The 23,444-nt window shown below is 38.6% G+C and overlaps 1 protein-coding gene across 1 annotated transcript in view; it reads left to right on the forward strand.

Moving 5' to 3' along the window:
• GLUD1 (glutamate dehydrogenase 1) overlaps positions 1 to 23,444 on the forward strand; it is a gene marked incomplete at its 5' end in the record, with an annotated part of 30,699 nt that overhangs the window by 590 nt on the left and 6,665 nt on the right. The window contains 8 exons of the mRNA XM_010567940.1: positions 11,750 to 11,830; positions 12,674 to 12,729; positions 13,617 to 13,680; positions 15,336 to 15,430; positions 19,881 to 20,060; positions 21,810 to 21,947; positions 23,042 to 23,179; positions 23,305 to 23,385. Coding sequence (XP_010566242.1) covers positions 11,750 to 11,830; positions 12,674 to 12,729; positions 13,617 to 13,680; positions 15,336 to 15,430; positions 19,881 to 20,060; positions 21,810 to 21,947; positions 23,042 to 23,179; positions 23,305 to 23,385 — 833 coding nt within the window. The remainder of the gene's footprint in view (positions 1 to 11,749; positions 11,831 to 12,673; positions 12,730 to 13,616; positions 13,681 to 15,335; positions 15,431 to 19,880; positions 20,061 to 21,809; positions 21,948 to 23,041; positions 23,180 to 23,304; positions 23,386 to 23,444) is intronic.

The raw sequence follows: 23,444 nt of genomic DNA on the forward strand, positions 1-23,444 counted from the left end.
GCCGTTCCGGCGAGGACGGGCAGCCGCCGGCCTCCGTCACCTGCGGTATCTGGTAGCGACGGGAGGGCGGGAGCAGGGGCAGAGCGGTTCCCACGCGGCCCTTCGGCGGTCTGCCGCCCGGGCTCCCCGCCAGCGACCTCCCGGTTAGCCTAGGTGCGAGGTCTCGGGGCGGGCGGGCGCGCCTTGGCCGCGGACGTGGCTGGTCCGGCGCCGGGCGAGGCGAAGGGTGCGAGGGCAGCCCGCCCAGTTGCTCGGTGTGACTCAAGGCTGAGTAGCGGGTGTTGGAAAACACGTGGGAGCTCCTCGCTTGAAGCGTCCGCTCTCCAGCCGGGAGCTGGAGCAGCTGTCCCTTTGCGCGCTGCCCGCTGCGTTCGTGAAACCCGGACGCTCGCCCAGAAAACGTCGGCAGAGGAAAATAACAAGCTTTCCCGGTTACTGGCTGGGTACGCAGGAAGAGCCAAGAGTGATTTTTCTAGGGAGAGCTGACTTAGCGTAGGCGAGTCCAACGGCATGCCTGTGCAAAGGGACCCGGAGGGTGAATCCCTCTGGATTCACTCAGTCAAACTCCCTTTTAGCCCGGGATAGATGGTATTTCCTTGGAAAGCAAATACGTATGTCCTCCAGCGTAACTTATTCAGGAGCTCTGATCTTTGTGGACAGTTAAGTATTGGAGACCATGTCAGGACTGTGGCTCAAACCAGAGCTTCTATGGTCTGTAAACACATTTCTTTTTCTTCAGCATAGATCAGCTTTATGGTAAATAATGACGGTCGCAGAAAGCAAAGTTTTCTCTGTGATTTTGTTTCAGGGAAGACCTCTGACTTTGAGAATTGAATAGGAAGGGTGTTCTTAGTTTAATGTGTTCTTGCTAATCAGTTCAGCTGGTGTGTATATATGCGACACGGGGTTTTTCTCTTTGCGGCACAGATAGCCTGTCCTGTTAACGTGTTTACTAACTTTCCAAAATCAAACATGTAGGGAGGTTCCTGTGACATGCTTAATTCTTACCTGAAAGAGGTTAACTCAACTTTTTGTGATTACTTGGAACAAGAGTTACTGGCGTCAGACTTACTTGTAGCTGAAGGTGGGTATGGCTGAAGCCTCCTCTGTGTGGAGCTACTGTTTCTATGCCATTGCTATAATTTCTTTTAAAACACTGGTGGTTGTTACACTGCTGTTTTGTCACTGCTTAGGTTAAGTTACTTTTTGCTCCTGCATACAAAGTCCTTTTCTGTACAGCCTGTGTTATTTGTAAGATCCCCTCTTGTGTAACAAAATACAGTTCTGTGGCAAATGAAGTAACAAGATAGTATTTAATATATGATAACTTCCAATATTTCACATCAGTATTGTTCAGAACTGAAAGGATTAATGTTTTCACAACAAATAATTATAAAATACTTGTATGTGAACAAAAAATGCCAATCGGGAGATTGGATACTTTCTGGTCTGATAACCTACGTTTCTAAATCCTCAACAGAATTTCTTGGTTTTCTGTAGCATTTGTTATGCCTGTCTGCACCGACACTGGAGCAAACACTGGAGCGTTTACAGAAAGTTACAACTGTAAATTTCAAGGCAGTTGGAAATGACAGCTAAAGAAAATACAAAGTCTCAATAGTTTGTCCTTTTCTTCCTGTGCCACTCCCCACCCTCCATGGATTTAGAGAAGGAGTTGCAAATGATGCTTCCTTTCCACTCTTTTCAGCATAGTGTTCATAAATGGATTTCACCTTCTAATGCTCTCTAGGAATTTGCTCACTATCAGATGACAGGTCTGGCTTTGCAGTAAATTTAAACGGGATGTGTGATAAGTGTAGATCGACTGCTTGAAACCTGCTATGAAAAAAAAAGTGGGAAGAAGTAGAATGTTTCTACTTGAACTGCAAAGAAGAGGAGTGGTAAAGATATTTCTGCATTTATGGTACACTTGGTCCACCCGGAATGCACCAACAACTTGAACTTTTGTCTAAACGTGATTTTTAAACTAGAATCCTAGTAGTCTCCACAGGAAAAAAAAAACAAACAAATGCAAAGCCCAGTGAAATATAGCTCAAACTCCATAATAACATGAAATAGGAAAACTTGCTGAAGTGAGCATCCCACACACTGTGGAGCCCAGAGTCCAATGCAACTAATTCACACCAGCAAGAAACAGCAAGGGACATAAGGCCACCTTTTAAAAGAAGGGGTGAGTTGGCATCTGGAAGACTTGCAGAGCAGTAGGAGGAACACAGCTTCAAGGTCTCTCAGGTGCAGAATTGTGAACTTTAACTTTGCAATTACTGAAAAGTAAAGTTTGATAAAATAAGGTTCTGCGTACTAATTTTTTTAAGGATATGTATTTGGTACTAAGAAAGAGATAGTGTTTAGTTATTGCTAGGTAATCACTAGCAAGTAGGGATGCTTTGTCATCTCTGTCATTCTTTTAAGGAGCATTGTACTTTAAATGCTCATCTCCTGTATTTGTTGAGGTTTACATAAGCTTAAGGATAAGAGATGCTGTTTAGAGAATATTAAATAGTGTTCTGTCTGCAGATTAGACATATGATCAAAGTCCACTTTAAGATTCAAGTATGGAATGCAGGAAAACAAATGTTTTTAGGTCTTTTAAAGGCTGTCTTCCTTTAATTTTGTTCCTCATTTCTTTTCGTACATCCATACCAAAATACTTCACTGGTGATTGTATGTTACTTCCGTATACCTTTTTGTCCATAAGGTGATTTAGAGATTTAACCATGAACTAATGAAGAATTTGTACTGTAAATCAAATTAAAAAATCTTGATTTAAATGCTCTAAACCTGGAGGCAGCTGAATTACTTGAGAAAACAGAGACTAAATAAACAGTTGAATTATCTGCACTTCAGCAGTACCTTCTGTTTCTACTAAATGTTTGTAGCTTAACTTTATAGCAGTTACATTATGTTTCTTTGGTCACAGACATCAATTTCTTTGCCTGCTCATTCTCTTCTAGAGTGAAACCTCAACCCCTGCCTAGTAGTCCAGCCTACATCTGGAAAGTGCCAAATTTCTTAATGTGAGGTTGACCTTTATGAAGCAGGTTTAAAACTCACATGTGCATGCAGATGATACCTGCTGGTAGAAATGCAGCAGTTCTTGACTGGCAGTCCTTCTGTACTTCCTTCTCTTCTGGCTTCTCTGTTGCCTGCAAGTAGAAATAACTCAGCAGAGTGAATGCCAGCAAGAGGCCTGCTTTGAAAATAAAGCTCCTGAGTGGATGGATGACTGTGGCCTGATACAGAAATGGAATGGCAGACCATGTGGTTTGGGCTGGATGAAGGCAAATTCAAGATCAGTCTTACATTTTTTGCCTAGGCAAACTTCTACACCTGGGTGGGAAACTTGACTGTCACATTTCTATTCAAGAAGTATGATGCTCTTAATACCCTAGTTCTAACAATCTAAGGCATAGTTAATAAAAATAGGAAGTTAATTAATGGCTTATCCTACTCTCCTCTCTCCCCCCCAAAACAGGTGTAAAAATACAAGTCAACTTCATTGTGTTGGACAGAGTTGTCACTACACGGTAGTGCAGGTGATTCTTCACTGGGTCAAGAGAAGTGCTTTTCAGGAAAACTGGCACTAGGTACTGAAACATGCTTTCTTTTCAGTTTATAACTTGTGGGTTTTTTCCACCTCATTGAGAGAACCCAGAAATAACATTTCTTGTTGCATCTTGTGGTGCTTACCTATTTAATTGTTGTAGAAATTAATCCTTAATTCTGCTTCGGGGGTTGCAAACCTTTGCAACTTGAGAAGGTGGTGATACTTTTTCTTTTGGTGTGCTTCTCTTCTGTGCTTTAGGAATCTTTACAGAATGGTCGTGAATATACCCATTTAAGCAGTAGGCCTCGCAGTATGTCCAGCACGCAAGTCCAGGTTTTAAAAACTCTGTTTTTTGCAATGTAACGGTTTGCTGGAAAGGAAAATTTAGTTAGATGCCTCCTCATTCCATTGAGAACATGGAGATAAGCAGTTTTCTTGTGTGTTGGAACTCAAGTTGCTTACGATCCAAACTTAGTATTTATACAACTGGACTGATGCTGCGTGGTAGCTGAAGTAATGCTCTGGGTCAGATCACTCTTTCCTTTGCTTATGCGGTGACTTGCATGCTAGTGGCCAGCACTAACAGGAAACCACAGCTGCTCTTGTTCCCTGCACTGACAGCTGCCGTAACTAAAACAAACCAACTGGGGTACAGGAAATGAGATGGCTGAATACAGATGACTTTGTTGAAAAGTACTTCGGCAGTTCCTACTTAAAATAATGAATCTTTTAAATAATTTAACCAGGTTCTATGAAAGGTGTAAAACTGGTTAAGCTGCTTTTTCATGTGGTTGCTGATGGCTGTTTTCATTAATAGGTCAGTTTCAGAAAATAGATAAAGCTTATTGAGTTCCTACCTGGTTAGTAGTACGGAAATGATTCCATGTTTGTTAGGCAGCATCTACTGCAGGGATAAAGCTATTAAGTGGTTTTAAAACTTTTTAAAGCCTTTGCACGTTAACCGACTGTCCAATAGGTCTATTATCAATGAAACCAAATTAATCAGAGCTGGGAAACACCCTAACCTTTTGTTCATGCTCACCCAGATTGCCTTAACGATGTCTCAGCTGCTTCCTCAGTTCAGCAAGGTTTTAAAACCATCTTTAGTTCCAGACTAGATTTTGTCTAACTTTCACTTACATAGGAATTTTGAAAAACTTTTGTCATGCGTTACTTCAAAGTTCACTATCTGTATATAAAGACAGATGATTCTTACATTATTTGCTCAGTTGACATGGAGGTGAATGAATCCGATTTCCTGTGTGGTGCTGCCTTGGCTGGTTAGTGGAAGGAGCTATTCTGCATTACCAAACTTTCCTGTCTTCTGGTTCTGGCTGCTTTTCTTCTGCCTATCAGGATTTATCCTTCTCACTTGACTTATGAGTTCATGTTAATGAGTCTTATTACTGCATAAGATGACATTTACTCATGCTAGCCTTGATGCAGTTTTCCAATTGCAGAGGTCTAAGGCTGATGCCAATCTCAGTGCCCAGTCACCAGATAGCCCCTGTTGTACGCATTATCTTGTCTAAACCCGTATACATACATCATGATGGTAACCTTACTTGCAAAAGAAAAAGCTTTACATGCAGTAGTTGGACCACTACAACCCCATGTGCTGTCTTGGCTATCCTGACATTGTTTATTCCCCTTTGTAAGTGGGGGAAGTAAGAAGTGGTGCTACACGGCATCTTCACTTCAGCAAAGCTCTGTTTGTCCTGGTGGCTTTGCTTTAAGTTGTGCATGGATGAAAGTTCTGAGGTCATGTCTTTGGCCTAGGGGCCTTTGAGGGTAAGACATGGAAATGTACCCTAGGGGGACCATGCAACAGATGGAACTATAACAGACCATCTGTAACCTGAAATAAACCATGGAAACTGATCTAACTTCAAAGGAATACGAGAGTTTTATGGAAAAGTAATTAGCCTAACTGTGGTGGTAACACTTGCAGTGTTATAGCTAAAGATTATACGAGTGCCTTATTTTCATAGGTTTCTGTCCTCTTATTGTAGCTTACCTGACTTTACAATTAGTACGACAGTGGATATATATTTAAATTGCAAATTGAAAAAAAAGGGACAAGGAATGGGTGTCCTGTGCTTTTGCTGTCCTTTAATAAACTAGTTGCAATTCTTAGTGAACTGTATCATGTTTGTGTTTTTACCTCTGATACTCTTGCAGGAGGCTATGCCTTGCTCTTCTGGCTATGAATCTTTTCAGTCTTAGCTTTTTCATATAATCAGCTCGTACCATTTGTGCAGTAGCCAGCTTTGTCCTTGATCTTAAATAGTTGTTTTCCCTTGCTACTGTTGGCTCTTTGTCTATTTATAGAGAGGTCATACCTCTCTCAGCATTGGGCTTTCTGGATAAACATGTGTTGGAGGGGGTGAGAAGGGGAATCTCTGGTGTGATAGTTTCCCTCCTGTTCTCTGGGTCATCCTAGCAGGTATTCTTTGTTGCATGAATTGCAACAGCTCCATCTTGTTAGGAAATAAACTCTTAGGAAGAGCATGGAATTTGCCTGCTTCATGTCAGCACCGTGGTGGCTTATTGTTTTGTGGCTCCTATGGCATTTGGAGTAGCCAGGGCCAACTCGTGTGTTATTTCCGCCTTCTGCACACACCCATGTGTGTGGTATTAATATCTACATGGAAGGAGTGTTACTGCATCTCTGTAGCAGTCCTTGTTACTACAGTGTTGAGTGCAGTTTAATGAGCAGCCTAATCCTTTAGGTAGGGTTGAGGTAGTTCTGTCGGCGAGACTCTATTTCATAGCCTTATTCTAAGTGCATAAATTCAGGTAACATGTGCTTGCCTGCTGGTATACTAAATTTGCCATATTTGCATTTAAAACACAAGGTCTAATGCACCACGCATTATTTTTTAATAGAGAATATTCTTAGATTTTCTCTGCATGAAATGAAACAAAAGTGTATGTGTATACATTTAAGTATATTTCAAGTGTAAGTACAGCGTACTAAAAGTATACAAGAAGTGGTATACTGAAGTATTCTGTCTGGTCGAGTACCTTATGGTCACTGAATAGATACTTGTGGTTAAATCAGAATGGTGGGATGTGTCCATAGGGGAATCTCTTTCCTGCCCCAGGTTATAGCTGGCTAATGCTGTGTAGTAAGAGATAATTATTTTTATCATCTCCTCTGTTGGCAGTTAGTGAATTGAATTTAGGAATGAGTACTTCTTGTTGCTGATTGGTGTACAATGTTCTTGTTTTCCAGCACTGAATTACTCATCTTGCTTTGTTAGGTCTGTCTGGAATTTCTTCATCTTCAATCATTATAAATTTGTCATTGTGCTGTTTACCACACTTTCCAAATGGTTAAATAAGGCTAAATAGTTTCCTTCTAGGGAAGGCTGGATTGTTTTTCTGGATTTAGAAAAATTTACTTGTTCTGAAAGAGCCTAAGGATTGCTTGGAACATCTGTTCCTGCTGTGTTAGGTGTCAGTGATTATGTAGAGTTTGATAGCATTATAATCAGTCTCACTTATTTACTTCCCAAACTTTGTCTAAATGAAAATGTTATACATAATCCAGAGTTAAAACATTAAGGAACTAAGGCATTGCAATAAATGCTGAAGCTGATCTATGGATTTTGCTGAATAGTTTGAACAAGGTGAGCATCTTTACTGAAGCTCCTTTAGACTCTGCATGTAATGTCAGCCTTTGGACAGGGTCAGGCAAGCTGTTAACTCACAGAGCCACTGCAGAATCCAGTGTTGCTAATTGGGATGTTAATATGGCTGTAGTCAGTCCTAAAAACTTTCAAAGAAGATCATGAAATCTGTTTTGTTGAGTACTGTATGGATAGTGTAGGGTAGCTGCTGCCCTGGAATGCTTGTTCTGATGAGCAAGCATTTTGCAAATAGAGGTGAGCAGAAATGCACCATCTTAACAAGAATTGTCAACTGTAAAGGACCCAAATTAGTTTCAAAGTTCAAAAGATGATCACAGCTAGAAGAAAACACCAAAGTCAAAGCAGGACAAAAGCCTTGGTTAGATATTAATAATTCAGGCTGAGATGCAAATCTGTTCCAGGTTCTGGGGAACTTGAGAGACTTGCTAAGATTTGCAAGGTATTTAGTGCAGGAGGAGTAGTTTACCAAGTGTTTTGCTCTGGGCTGTTACTATGGCAACTGTTTAGTTTTGAGACTTTGAATACTTCATGCTCATTAGTGGTGAGGGCATATGTAGATACTACCATTTAAGATCACTCCACTAGAAGATCAGGAAATAATGACACTAACTTCCCTAAACTGAGATTTTTAGGCATACTAGAAAGGCAGTAATCATCCTTGAAAAACTGGTGGATCTGTACACCATGTTTTCTAAGGAAGCATAATAAACACACTGAACATCATGAAATGTGCTGAACTCTGTACAATGTAAAATCTAGTAGGATGTATAGCCAGTTTTCTTTGAAATGAAGATCTTTCTCACATGCCTGTTAGTACACTCCTTGCTACAAACCTGCTGATTAAGATAGTAACTGACTGCTATTATTATAGAATCAAAAATACAGTCTTACTGATAATTACAACATTGACTTTTATTAAAAAAATACTGTTTCAAGTGCTTTGCTACCTCCATTTGGAAAAGTGAAAATTAATCCATAGCATCTGTCTAAGAAGCTAAGCTTAAATCATTTTACTTTGGCCAAAACAATTACTAGGCTCAGTGCAAGAGGTAACTGGATGAAATATATCTCCAAAATACAGATCAAAAAAGGAAGCTTTAAAAGCATAGACAGTGCAATGTGATGATAAAGCCTTCTCTTTATACTGACCAGTAATAAAACAAAATTAAAATGAAAACATTTCCTCATCTAGAAGGTCTTGTGCATAGAAAAACAAAGTCTCTCTTAGCATGCTGTTTAACTTCTTGGGGTGTGGCAAGGAAAGAGAATTCTCAACTAGAACAAGAATTTGTATGTTTTCCAGTGAAAAGTATTTTCCATGGCAGTGAGTCATACTGTAACTTGAGGCTTTCTTCAAACTATTTTTTGTAGCTAGTTTGCTGTAAAAGTCACAAGTTTCCAGAGACTTACTCCATGGGACTTGCCAGGGTTTAAAAAAATTATAATCTTGCTGTGTAGCAGCGACTTTCATTTGCTTATGTATTAAGAATCTTAAAAAAAAAATCCCCAGTATTTATCTGTTCATGTGGTCCATTTTTAGACTCAGGCTATTGAATGCATAGTAACACTGCCAAAAGAGCCATACAAATGCGTGGCAATACTCTCCTGCCAAATTAGGAAGCTGTCAAACTAAATTTCACTGATGTTCAAATAGAATAGAAATTAAGTCTTTTAACTTTGTGCATCCCCTTGCAGATGGAATGTACTGCATTCTCAGACGCCTGCTTCTCATCAGTCCTAACAGCTTAGCACAAATAACTTTCCTGTCAAGAGGTGGGCCTTCTGTAGAGTAATTGCAATTCCTGGAAAACAGTAACTGGCTGAATTGTGAAAAGGAATGAAATGTTAGCACATCTTAAATGTTATCCACTTGTGCCACAGAAGGGAAGAATCGTCACACCTGTCAGGGAACCTGGAATCCACACCCTGAACTTTTCTTGACACTGTAATGAAAGTTTTTAGCAAATAAGCTGGAGCAAAGTAGCTAGTGAAGTCAGCACAACTCTCAGGATAGACTAGTCTCCCACTCATGAAGATAAAGCCAGCAGACAAGCCATTTCAATTAAAGCTGTTTAAAAGGCTAGAAAAGAAGCTAAATCTTGCTCAAAAATATGAAGTTGTTCAGAAAAGGACAGTTTCAGCCTCAAGTCTAAAAGTTTTCCCTATTCTGGTATATGTACATGGGTGACAAATAGGCATCTCAGCTGAAAGCCTTTCAGTACTTTGTTAGTCTTGGGGCTTTTACCCTATTTCCCTTGGTATGAAAGTTTAATACTAATTACAGTAAAGTTTTCAGTAACCCTTGACTGCAATACAAGGAAACTAGAGATGTAACAGTTTTGCATGTGTGTGAGTCTTCCAGTTAAACTGCTGCTTGCTCACCTTTTCAGATGCCATCTTCCATATGATGTGCAGAAGAGGCTGCTTTCTCCTTTTGTATTTCGCTTCCCTGTTAAAACTGTGCAAAATAACTATCCCTAACTCTTTAGTCCCCCTGCTGCTTTCCATATGTGAATAAACAACATTTTGTGTGCCTGCAGGAGTACAGTTAGAGCAAAATGGCTTTGTGTATACAACTTGAAGTTTGAATGAATATATGGGTTGAATAAACACACAGTGATCTAGTTCACCTGGGAGCGGAGGGGCAGAGTTCATTTCTGCCCAGCATAGATTGTGGCTTTAGGCTTGGCTGGCTTGAGCAATGCTCAGATGAGACCTGTCCCCAGAGTACTTGCTCAACCAAGGGGGAATGATGTACCCAGGCAGGACAGTCAGTGCTGTAGGTGGTGGTTGTTCTTGCTCGGGGCTTGACAGCAGGATAACCACTCCTCCTCAGAGTAAGAAGTGTTAAAAAAACCATGTACATTGTAATGTTGAGTCATCTGTTGGGCTCTGATAGATTCCACTTAAATTTCAAATATTACTTCCTGTGAGAAGGTTCTTGAAAGCACAGGCATTAACACCTTACAGCTACCTCAGTCAGAAACTAATTAGTTTGCTTTTGGAGACCACCCTTCCCCCATATACACACTAAATTTAAATTCTGTTCTGCAGAGGCATGGTACTTTCTTTTACTGATTGAACTCATAAGAAAGCAGCACTTGGCCCTCAGCTTTGTTTGAGCAGCACTCAGTTCCTTTGAAACTGGGATTGTTTCCAGAGCATTCAGGAGTGGCTTTCATAGCAGCACAGTGCTTTAGTTTGGATGATGTATGCTGGTCTTTTTTCACTCCTGAGGACCTGAATATGGTCTCCTCTTTACATAGTAGGAAATTTGTGATGCCTTGTCCTAGCATCTAAAGGACACTCTGTGCCTGCTACAAACCACCATGCAACTTGGCACAACCCACAGCCAAGGAATTAGGGAGCAGAGGTGGGGATGATAAATTCTTCATGGCTCTGTTATATGCTTAGTGATGTAGGAGCAGCTTGGATAGAAGCTAACATATAGCTGTAGGGCTTTTTTTGCCGTGGCCACATGACTTTGGTCACTGTATTGATCTTAAATGTCATATTTAGGCTTCTGTAGTTCTGTGTATGTGCCCTGTCAGTTTGGTTAAGTATTTTCTACTCTGCAACTACCTCCAGAATACATGAATTTTAACTTTGAGTTCAATTAATTTATTGGGCAGCTACAACCCATTTTTTAGAAGACCCTCAAGAGTCAGGCAGGTGACAGATCTCCCTACCTTTGTGTGATCATTTTCCACTTAGTTTTGAACTGCCTTGAAGGCCAGGATCACCCATTTTGCATCCACGCCTCTTTCGGACCACAACAATTTGAATTTGTATCTGGACCGTGTGTCAGCACATGCTTGCAGTTCTGCTGAATGACTGAGAGCAGGGCATGCAGGTGTGGGCTGGCTTCCACGTGGGTGCGGGATGGGTGGCCTGGTCACACAAGTTTGCTGGGGTAGAGTTATTCCATCAAAATGTTTTGAACAAATTTGAATTAGCGGAGTGGCTTGCTTTCTGTTATGTGGCTGTGCCTAGCAGCCAGAGCCCTGAAGCTACATATGGTTTTGTTGGACCACAGCCAGTGTATTGCAAGTCTCATAACTTAACAGGAGTTTGCATTACTCTAGCAAAAAGATCTTGATTATAACCTGTACTAATAAGTTATGTTCAGGAAAAAGGTTCATCTTCTATATACAATGAATGAAGTCCAAACCTAAAGATCTTATGGAATGCTGATGAGCTTTATCAGCCTCTTGAAAACTCTACCTCTAGTTATCTATCAGCTTGGCTCATCTTCCTCCCAAGGAATACTCACTTTTGTTCCAAGGTTGAGTGCTGCTGTTAAACTACTTAATAGAGAGTTACTGAAGTCTTGAATTTCTACTAGGTTAAAGATAGATATTTAAGTAGGAGAATGAGGAATTGTTCTTTAAGTCTTAAAGCAAATAAGTTGATAAATTACATACTTGCATGTTACAGATGGCTGGAGTAGAATTAATCTTCCCAATTTATAAATACCTATGAAGTTGTTCAGTGAATTCCTTTTTTTCTCGTGTGTCTTTTGCAGGTATTCGTTATAGTTTGGATGTTAGTGTGGATGAAGTGAAAGCCTTAGCATCTCTAATGACATACAAATGTGCTGTGGTTGGTAAGTGATAGTTTTTCAAGCAAGGATACAATCTTTAATTTCAATCAGTACTAATGTAATTTACAGAAAAAACATCTAAAGGATTCATTTAAGTTTTAGACATTAATCTCTGACTAAAATCTGTAGCAAGATGGGAAAAATATATAGTGACCAAAATAATAATACATATTCCCTCTGCTGTTACTGTAGATACTTGAATAAAGTTGCATTTTCATTTGAAAAGTCCAAATTCTGCTAGTTACCCCCTCCCGTAAAAGTACTGTGTCTTGAACTCAAATCAAAGTATGACAAACTTGGATTAGGAGGGGGCTAATTTTAGGGGGAACAGATGGAGGCTGTAAAGGATTCAGGCAGGGGAGCTGTGTAGAGTTAAGGATAAAATTCCGGTATGGGTTATAAAGAAGTATAATTCATACACAGTTGCTAAATTGTAGGGGAGTTTGGAGATAATCTGCACATTACGTGTAAGAAAACAAAATACTTTCTTAAAGTATATAGAGACACTTCACTTAGGACTTCAAAATAAAATTTTTGAGCTAAACCAGTAAAATATAAATTGTAAAACTTATTGCTTCTACAAGTGCCAAGTACAAGAGCGTGAATAATAGAAAATTTAAATCATGAATGTTTGAGTTTCAAAGACCATTTTCAAGCTGCCCTTGAAAGATTTCCCATTTTTATAGGAGTACCTAGATCAGATTATAGTTTACGCTTGTGAAGCCCTAAATGTGGCAAAGCCAAATTCACTGCTAAAATCAAAGATATAATTACTCACACATATTACTGATGTGTTCTGCCTTTGTTGTTGAAAAAGTAAAATGATTTTCCTTTGCATTCTTGTAGATGTGCCATTTGGTGGGGCAAAGGCTGGTGTCAAGATCAATCCCAAGAACTACACAGTAAGCTTAATCATAGATAAAAATTTGGTTAACTGCAGTACTGAAGCCAGCCAGTTAAGAAAGCTCTTCTAAGGGCATTACTGACCACTTAAAACTTCCTGCCACTTCTGCCTCTATAAAGGCTGAATTTAGCTTGTGCATGCAATAGGTAGGAAAAGAATTTTTTAAAGGTCTGTGTTTCAGCGGTGGAATACTTCAATTATTTAATTTATTACTTTTTTTCTTGAAGTCAGGAGACTACAAATAATTTGGAACCTGAAAAGTTTTTAAGTTGATACTGTTAATAAAGGCTTAAATTAAATTACTCTTAGAAAAAAGTTAATGTTTTTGTTTATTTTGACAAATAGTTTTATGCTCCATTAAACCTTTCTATGCAGTGTTCCAGTGTGAATAATAACTAACTTGGCTTATAACTAGTTTACTGCAGGCTTGCCTTCTTCCCCTAATTAAAATAACTCATACAGAAAGGAATACTAGAATATGTAACAGATATTCTAAGCTTGAAACTCCTGTAAGGATTTGTGTGAAGTTGTTCAACTGTGTTGATTACACAACCGGCAGGCCAGCTATTGCTGGTGCTCGTTATAAATCTCTCACATAGGATATCAGATTTGTTTGCTGGAAATCTCTGCTACAAGCACAGCTGGTTCTTCCTGTGCCACACTCCCAACTTGTTGTGGATCAGAATGTACAGAAAGAAAGCTGAATGTTTGTTTGTGCTGCCTGAATACCAAGGGTCTGTTAGGGAGTGGCATATAAGTTATATAAATATAATTCTAAAAGAAAAGGGCATCTGTTTATGCTTGGGCATAAGTCCTAGCAAATAGTCACAAAAACAAAATAAACACTAATGATTTCTTGTGATATTTATTGCATTTTCTCTGTAGGACAATGAATTGGAAAAGATCACAAGAAGGTTTACCATGGAGCTGGCAAAAAAGGGCTTTATTGGTATGTTGTGCAATTTTACTATTAAAATTTAGGAACCTGATTTATTGTGCATTGGCAGTGTCCACTAGATAGTATCCTTAAATAACACTGGTTTTGAGAGCTGTAAATAATTTGGGTATAGAACTTTCAGCAAAGAGCCACAAAGAATCAAGTCATTGCATCTCAGTGCATTTTAAAGGGAACTGTGTGTTAACTTTTTTCTGTTGGCTGTTCTGCTATGAAAAGCCACAAAAGCTGAGCTCACAGGATCCAAAACGAATCACATTTCTCTTAGAGGTAGATATTGTGACCAAGTCTGTTGCAATTTTAATCTCCAATATCAAACTCTTCACTGTTACTGTTTCCTGTAGTCTCAGTTGAGGCTTTTGGCAGATATCTGAGGAAACAGAGGAAGGAAATAGAAGATCCACCCCAGAGAAAGTTGATGGCTTCACCCATGGCAACCACAGGCTGCAAGAGAAGCATAGGCAAGAAGCATAGATGCCTGTTGTAACAGAACCTCAGCTTCTGTAATGTTAGTAGGTGTTTCATTCAGACTCTAAACCCTGAGTTGTTCTGGTAGCTTGCTGTCTGGAGTTGCTATCTGGAAGTCTTCTCTGGAGAAGGCTGAATGTTACTAGCTCAACTTGTAATTAAATGGAGGATCTTTACCTGGAGGAGGTTCTTATTCAAGTGAACAATAAGGCATGTAGCTAGTTAAAGGTCTGTCATGTATTCCTGATGTCTAACTGCCCCTGGGAATGTATATCCATTTATCTGCATTTTCTTGCTCTTCAGCCAGAGTGTTTCTCATCTGAATTAAGTTTCTGTATAAACACACTTATTGATGTTACATGTGACTAGGGTAATACTCTACACTATGCCACCTATAGTGATTGTTAGTTCAGTGACAATTAAAATGGTTTGATTAAATTTGTCTTCCTTTTTGTCTCTGTGGTTGGCACTACCCAGCTTTCACAAACCTTTTAAAAAGACTTTGAAAAAATTGGTAGACGCAGAGTTGTGTTTAAAATCTTGCTGAGCAAGTCCCTCTGATCTTAAATAGGCTGGGAAAATGCTATTTTTAGTTATCTAGAAAAAACAGAATTTGGTTTTATTATAACAGATGTGTGAAAGTTCTTTCAAAGGTTTATTTCATGAAGAAAGATGTAATGTGTCTTTCTTGAAGTCAGCAGTAAAATCGAATGCATGTCCTACAGTGCAATGAATAGGAACAGCCTATCTTCAATTTTTAAACTCACCCAAGAACAAAAAAGGAAATTTTAATGCAAAAAAACCCTCCCAAACCCATCATGGTATATAGAAATCATACGTAGATAGCGCCCTTCCTGTTGTTACAGCAATGATTGTCAAAAAAAAAAAAAAAAAGCTTTTTATGCATGATCTTACTCTGACTTTTTATTGACAAACTGACTTTCATTTTCCTGATTGGCTTGTGTGAAAGGTTGGAGGTTTTGACAGTATTGTACAAATGCATGATACGGCATCTAAAACTGAATTGAATCCAGAAGAATCTGTTGCTCGCATAATAAACTGAGGATTAAACAGGAAAACAATTCTTCTCTGCCAAGGCCTGCCCAGTTCCCAAGGGAATAATGGTTGAAGACAACTGTTCATGTTTGGTCCTTAAAAGCTGTTTTTACTGTTGCCAACAGGACCTGGTGTTGATGTGCCTGCTCCTGATATGAGCACAGGGGAGAGGGAGATGTCCTGGATTGCCGACACCTATGCCAGTACCATAGGACACTATGTAAGTTTTGAGCAGAGGCTTTGAAGTAGAAAAACTTTTTGGTCTTTGCAGAAATCCTTTTATCTAGAAATTTATTACCATGCTGCTTAATCATATAATTTTAATTATGTGGCTCTAAATAGATTCTTGCAAACTGTAACAACTTAATTGGTGTGAGGTTTTTAGGGTACAGTTAAGGAAAAATAGCTTTAAGGTTAATGTTTTTATACTAGGCTTAAATTAAGTTTGCCTGATACAATACTGACTGCAACTGTTCAGCAAAAAGAAAATAGACTGTTTTTAAAGGTTTCATACTTAGTCTAAAATTGGTTTCTATTTCTACCATTTCCCTCTGTTTTTCATTAGTACCATAATTACTAATTTAAAGTTGTTAAACAATTAGTTCATAGTAGTTGGTATAGTCTTAAAGCGCTGAAATCTTTCTGTTTCAGACTACTGAATTCACAAGTGTTATTAAATAAATGCTCATGGTTTTGTGCATTCAAGAGACGGTGTAAATTAAATTTGCACTACTGTTATAATCTGTAAAAGTATTAAAGTTCTCTGTGGTCCCCTATAAGTAGCAAGTAGTCAGTGTAGACTTCAGCAGATTCTCCAAAATGTAAAGCAAAAGGACACCGATACAATTTACTGACCAGAAGGCAATAAAAAAAATAAAGTTTTTAAAAATTAGTTTTTAATTATAGCCCTTAATTTGGCCTTTGTCCTTAAGTTGCTGGGGCTATTTGTACCTGTTTTGACTGTACCAAAACCAAGACTGTTGACCAAACACTTTTGTTGTATACTTTTGACAGGTTGGATGAAAGAAAAATATATTATGGACAACTTATTTCTTAAGGCTCTACTGTCTATGCTACCCAAACTTTCTAGCTTCTCTTTCAGATGTTGTTTCTGCTACTCCAGCAGGTCATACTTTGCTAAGGAGTCTTGTCATAGCTTTGTATAAGTGTGTTACTATGCTAAGCTATTCCCTGTTTGCCTATCCCAGCTCCTTTTGAGTTGAAAAGACTCTTCGCTATCTGCAGTCTCTTCCAACAGTTCCTCAGAAATACAGCAGGGTGTATACCCTGAGTAATAAGGCATTAGAGCCACCCAACATGTATTTCTCTCTGGCATGTGTGTTAAGGATGTTAAAGCATGCCTGGCTGTCCTGAGACAGTCTCTTGGCAGAATGCTTGTCTGGAGCTGATGCCTTTAACCATAGGAGGATGGGGTGGCACAGGTTAGTCTAGATCTGAAATACAGTCTAAGGTATCTTGGGGTGGGGAAGGAATGCTTGAGGAATAGGCTGTGGCATGCTGATTAGTTAAATCACTTTCACACAGAGCTGTCTGTTAGATAGGGATAACACTGTAAAACTTGACTTGCTTTTTGTTATTCACGTATGTAAATGTAAATATTTTATTTAAAACTTTAAACCTGGTAAAAAGCCAAAATTATGACTTCAAAAAGATTTCAATGTGCAGAGTGGCAACTAGCTCCCTCAGTCATAACTCAAAATTCCAGTATTTAAGAAAACTAGTGCCTCAAAGCATTTTAAGTTTTAATGTTTAACTCATTGCACTAAAATGCATATTTTGCTGTGATACAACAGCATTGTTATATTATGACTGACACAGAAGGCTCACAGCACATGACCTGCTTTAAGATTTGCTGTATTTGTTAATAGTTCACATACAGTTTTATACAGAAGGTTCAGGTTTTTTAATAGGTGGAAAACTAAACACTGATACAGAAGATTTTTAAATGGCTGAATTTCTTTTCCCTTTGCCATCTCAGCTTGTTGTGTAATGCTACACATACACATGCTTCAATGACAGAAGATAACCAACCAAAAACTACTGAGGATAAAAATACAATTTGAATTATACTACAACAGTTTTTTATTCCTAGACTCTGTCTGCATGGCAGTATCTTATTCTTGAAGAATAAAAAAATCTGTACATTTTTCTGAAAAGTTAGTTAAAGAATTAGAATAAGGAAAAAAATTAAATCAGTTTACTTAATTTTGTTGCATTGGTTGTTTGTACATAGAAGAGAGAATGGTAGCCATAGTGGAACTTACGAGCTATTGCGGAGAATGACCAGGTATAGAGAAGGAAGGTGAGAACTCTGACAAGGCTGTAAAAAGTGGAATAATCTATCAAAACCAGTTTGCAGACGAAAGTGTTTCAGATAACTATCTGGTTGAGACACCAAGAACAAAAATAAAGGTGATTAAGGAATACAGAAAATCGCCATTGAACAGAAGTGAAACTAACCCATAATTCAGAAAACAGATGGAAGCTATGCAACAGACTACATTCAGTTGAGTGGAAAGATAACTCTTCGGTGAGAGGGATCTGTTTGAGAAATCTACAGATCTGATGAGTCAGTGTGGTTGCACACAGATGTGTTCAGGGATCTTGAAAAGGAAAAGTCAAATAACAGATATAAACAGATAGGAGAAGTCTGCTCGAAACCTGACATAGAGAGCCAGGAAGCTGGAGAGACAAGGAGAATATTACTACAGTGTGGAAAGGGGTTAAGAAACAAGCGAAAGTTCAGTGTCTGAACTTTGCCAACTAAGTTCATAGACTATTAGTGCTAATACAGAAGTCTTTAATGCTATCCATAAGCCATTTTACAAGCTTCTCATTAAAAGCCATCGTCTTTCTTTTTGGCCCAAGATGTGTTAAACGTTTTTTTGATTGACTTAAACCCAAAGTTTTTAGGACTTTGACATCGACGGTGGTTTTGTATATGTGACTTTTAGAAGACCCGGACCTGCCCTCACCTCATGCTCTGTTTTCTTGCCAAACCATGCAAGTCTTTAATAACTACCGTGTTAACTGTTCCAGAAAATCCATCTTAAGTTGCTGGATCACTGAACTATATATGGCTAAAGTTTTCGGTTAAATTCATCGTTTCCACTCTTCTGTACTTCCAACTGACTTTTGGGACACACAAAGGGACTTTAATAAATACATGCTTATGTATGGTGGGAGGCTGTATTTCTTCAAGTATTTATAAAACATACTTCCTCCTTTGTGAATGCATGAAGGCTAAAACGTAGTTTCAGTCTGAAACAGAATGAAAACGTAAAAAGACATCAAGATGCCAGGCCAAGTTGTTCCTAGCAAAACACCACCACAGATCTTGTTTGCAGTTGATATGCCACCAGAGGGAGCATACAGCTTAATGAGAGCAATGCGGCTATATTTTGGGAAACTGAATTAGGAATTTTGTGGCAAGCCCAGCATTGCTTTTACTGTTTTTTAAAGAGGGGTTATCTTTGGCTTTATATGTTAACTCACTATCATTTTCAAACAATGAATAGTTTTTGTTTCCATTAGGGCTCTAGTCATCTCCTGCCATTCTGCCTCCACTTACTTTTGTCTGCTCCTTTCCTTCCTCTCACCCAGCGTCTTGCACTCATGCCACAGGCATGCAAATGCATCTGGCACAAGCAATGGAGAGGAGGGAGCCTCCCAGTGAATATGCGGCTGCTGGAACAGAAACCCATCCGGCTGCTGGCAGACTTATTTCAGTGGATTCCCTTTCATCCCTCCTCTTTCACTGATGTTGGAGGCCAAGCCACTGTGTGACTGTGCTCCCAGGGTGTGGGAGCATGGGAATCAGTGGTGACAGAAGAGGGAGGCCCAAGCAGTGTCTAGTTTGGAAGAAGTTTTTTCAAGTTATTAATTACAATTTGAAAAATTAACTCTGGTTTTAAATAGTCTATTCTATCTTGGCTAGCTGTGTAGCATATGAAAAAATACAAATTTATTGCCACCAAATTAAGGATAGAGGCTTGATTGTACGTATTTCCTTTCTGAATAAAAGTAGTAAATACTTACCTAATTTTTCCCATACGACCTTTGTATGGTAGATTTTCCTGAGATCAAACATCCCTGTGTTCTGACAACAGGAAGATATTAGGCCTGTATTGTTGTTTCAAAATAACTGAATTTGGTATAAAGGAACACTAAACACTATTTAAAGATGATTAAAAACCAGTCCAAGGATATGTCTAAGCCCTTTAAAAGATTAAAATGTCAAGAATAATGGTGGAAATTATGGCTGTAGTAGGAGCTAATTTTGAGAAACATATCCCTCAAAGCTTTTTAATTTGTGAAAGGTCTGCTCGTTGCTAACAGAGCAACATGCATGTCACCATAATTAACTAACACAGACTGAAGTTAACATATACACTAAAATACAACAAAAAATTGCAGAGCATATCCAATATCACATTATGCAACTTTCCTGACATACTAGAGTACTTCTGAGAAGGTGTTCACACAAAGTGAGGAAGGAAATCATCTTTACAAACTAAATGTATATAAATTATATCATGTTCTGACTCTTAAGACTCCTGTTTTCCCTTATCTCTAAAGTGTACAAAACTTCTTGTTCCAGCTGTTCTTTGATTAATTCAGTAGCTCACAAGTCCTTCACTGTTTTACAGGATATTAACGCACATGCATGTGTAACTGGTAAACCCATCAGCCAGGGTGGGATCCATGGACGTATATCTGCAACTGGTCGTGGTCTCTTCCATGGAATTGAAAATTTCATCAATGAAGCATCATATATGAGTATATTAGGAATGACCCCTGGATTTGGGGATAAAACATTTGCTGTTCAGGTAACTTTTTTCTTTCAACTGTAGAGAAAAAGTAGTAAACAAACTTCCAGTAGAGCTGCTTTTAAAAAGGGCTGTAGCAATAAATCCTGTTATGGTTTTATGACTTCCAAGTAAACCTTTACTCTCAAACTTTAGAAACACTTTTCAAGCAACATAGGTGCCCTTTATTTTGGACTGTTTTTTAGTAACTGAACTTTTGATTGCACTCTAGAGTCTTTATAAATATAGGCTGCAAAGAACAAAGTGAAATACTGTTACAGGAGTTCTTTAAACTAAGGCATTGCACACTTTTCAGTGAGCTGTGACACTGTTTCTGCCTACACAAGATTTGTTGCACTGTTTTGTAATAAAAAATTTCACGGAGAGAAGGAATTAGGGGTTATGTTCTTGTTCCACTATGGAATGAGCAGTTGGCAAAGTAGGAACCAATACCTTATCCTAGATTTGTAGGGTTGAATGTACATTTTTTGGTGTTCATAAGACTTCAGGATTTATGTAGTTGAATTTTGAAGGGTTTGGTGTTCAGTAATATGCATTATCACTCTTTAAATCTTGAAGAAATAACTTGTTCTGTTCAGCTTTGAACAGTATGTGAAATAGAGGGTTTGAGGGATTGCTTTGTTTCGTTGTTTTCAGTACCAGTGCCCTGGTGGTTAGAAATAGCAGAGTAATTGTAACCTCCAGGTTCTCCTCTAGTTAACCTGTGGGCTGAAGCAAACATCTCTGCCCTGTGCAGACCCAGCAGCACACTCATCTCCCTGCATTTTGGCATTTTCATGCCTGGCAGAGGGCTAACCAACAGGCACTTAAGCATAACTTAGCCTGAAAACATGGCCATAAGAATAGATGAAGATTTTTTTTTAGGAAAACAAGGATAGAGCATTGCAAAGAGACCTAATGCATGACAAACTGCTGTATTGAAGTTTACTTCTCATATATAAACAAAAATCCTAAATAATTGGAGCTATGTTATAGAGGAGTTTAATGTTCAGCTATTTTTCCAGCATAGAATCTTACTACAGACTTTTTACATGGATCACGTGACCTTTTGGTGTGCCCTGCGTGTTCCTTTACTTCCAGAATGTTGAGCAATAGCCTGGAATTAAGTTTTCTACACCTGCAAGGATGTAAAATATGCTAATGAAATGCAAGATTATCTAAATTTAAATTTAGGCAATCTGTTTTATACAGGACCACTTCAGAAATATATTAGAAATTACATAGCTTCCTACTAGTTTGTATGTTTTAATGTGAAGAATTAATTATATTCTTGTTCAGTGCTTTCCATTATGGGATGGTTTTACACTTGTAAGGCTTCCTTACCGAAATCAAATGAGAATATTTCTTGGCCTGCAAATGTTAGTCAAACCTTTCAATAGTCATAGAAAAATCCATGAATCCCTCTAAGACAGTGTCCATTATAAAATAGATACACATAACGTTCCTATGTTGATAAATGTCATAGTTGACACTTTCATAGTAGCATTAGCGCTTCCCTTCTGTATTTCCAGCATAAAAAACTTAGCACAACTGTACATTGCTGGCTACAATGCACAATTTCTACGACGGTACTCAGGCTAGAATAGAATGCATGTAGATTTCTTCCAACTCTCCTATAAACATCATCTAATGCCAAGATATGCCAATAAATGAACTATTTAAAACTATTCAAAACTATATAATCCTTACCAGTAATCATCATTTTAGCTGAAGGGTTAATTGCTTTCCCCTTTCTCTTTCCACCTTCAGGGATTTGGTAATGTGGGCTTGCATTCTATGAGATACTTGCATCGTTTTGGAGCAAAATGCGTTGCTGTTGGAGAGTTTAATGGTTCTATCTGGAATCCTGATGGGATTGACCCAAAGGAACTAGAAGATTACAAATTGGTATGAAACTTAACTGAGCAGAAAGAGTCATTTTTGTCAGCTTTGCAAGTACACATGGTGACTGTAGACTGGTCTTAATTTGTGATATTTAAATAATGCTGTAATTAGTACTTACAAAATGGCTTAGGAATGTTGATTCTTCTGGCTTTCTCCTTATCCCCAGTATGAATGTAGGTGGTACTTTTTTTACCCTTTGACCTGACTCTCAGAAAAATGGCAAGGGCTTGCATGTGTGCAGGCTAATTACTTTGGTTTCAGAATTGGAGTTCATGGTTATTTTGCCTTTCTTATGACTAAACTAGGAAGGGTGTCTCAGGGAGCCAGGGCAAGGAGGTTCCTGAAGGATTCCTGACTGAGAATCCCAAGCAAATGGACATTTAAAACTTCAAAGTATGCTTTTGCTGCTTCTTACCTATTTCATGTTTCTGAAAAAATGAAAGTGTCTCTGGCAGCATGACTTGAATATGTAGTCTATAATAAAAACTGGGTATGTTCTTTTTATTTCAGTTTACAAGTGCAGCACACTCGAGGGGACAGTTCACAGGCATGAAAATACAATCTTCTACTTAGAGTTTTTAAGGGGCTTATTTGATGTGTCTTCTTTTACGTAGGGAGTATTTAAATGTCTTTATCACCTCCTTTCTCAAAAGAATGAAAAGATTCTGTTACTAAACAAAGGCTATCATTGTAGTACTAAATTTTAAAATGGTACTTCTGAATCTTATGCAACTTATCCTGTGTGTAGCAGGCTGGTGGTCATTTCAGTTGTTTGAAAACTATTGCATTTGCCATGTATTTTAAGAGTTGAGAGGGATGTTCTTGGTTTTTTATTTTAAATACTCCAGAGCCCAAAGGGTTATCAGTGTCTTTGGCCACAGAGCAGTTATGCCTCAGTCATGGGAACTTTGACTGTTATCCAAGCTTTGTAGCTTGCTTTTTATGCCTAATCTAAGTAAAGATAGGAATTATGTTACATGCTGTCTTTCTAGTAATGTTGCTTCTCCGTTCTTTCTTTTTTGAAAGTTAGAAGAAGGGAAGGAAGTCATACTAGTACACACACACTAAAAACACCCTGGTTTGTTTTCTTCAAACAGCAACACGGGACAATCATGGGCTTCCCTAAAGCACAGACACTTGAGGGCAGTATTCTAGAAACAGACTGTGACATTCTCATCCCTGCTGCTAGCGAGAAGCAGTTGACTAAGGCCAACGCTCACAAGGTTAAAGCAAAAGTAAGTTGGAGAGTTCAAATGTAAATGAAAAATGGAGAAGGCTTGTTTAAATACTAGTATTCAATAATTAGCATGGATGAAAACAAACATATACCTCTGAGTTACCCTGCTGTGATTCCTTTCAGATTATTGCTGAAGGTGCCAATGGGCCTACGACTCCAGAAGCTGACAGAATCTTCTTGGAGCGGAATATCATGGTTATCCCTGTAAGGTTCTATTATGACCTTTGATTTTCACTAGAAGGGTAATATTTCTATGAACTATA

This window comes from Haliaeetus leucocephalus, unplaced genomic scaffold (genome assembly GCF_000737465.1).
Source record: "Haliaeetus leucocephalus isolate CR32 unplaced genomic scaffold, Haliaeetus_leucocephalus-4.0 Scaffold229, whole genome shotgun sequence".
Taxonomy (NCBI): domain Eukaryota; kingdom Metazoa; phylum Chordata; class Aves; order Accipitriformes; family Accipitridae; genus Haliaeetus; species Haliaeetus leucocephalus.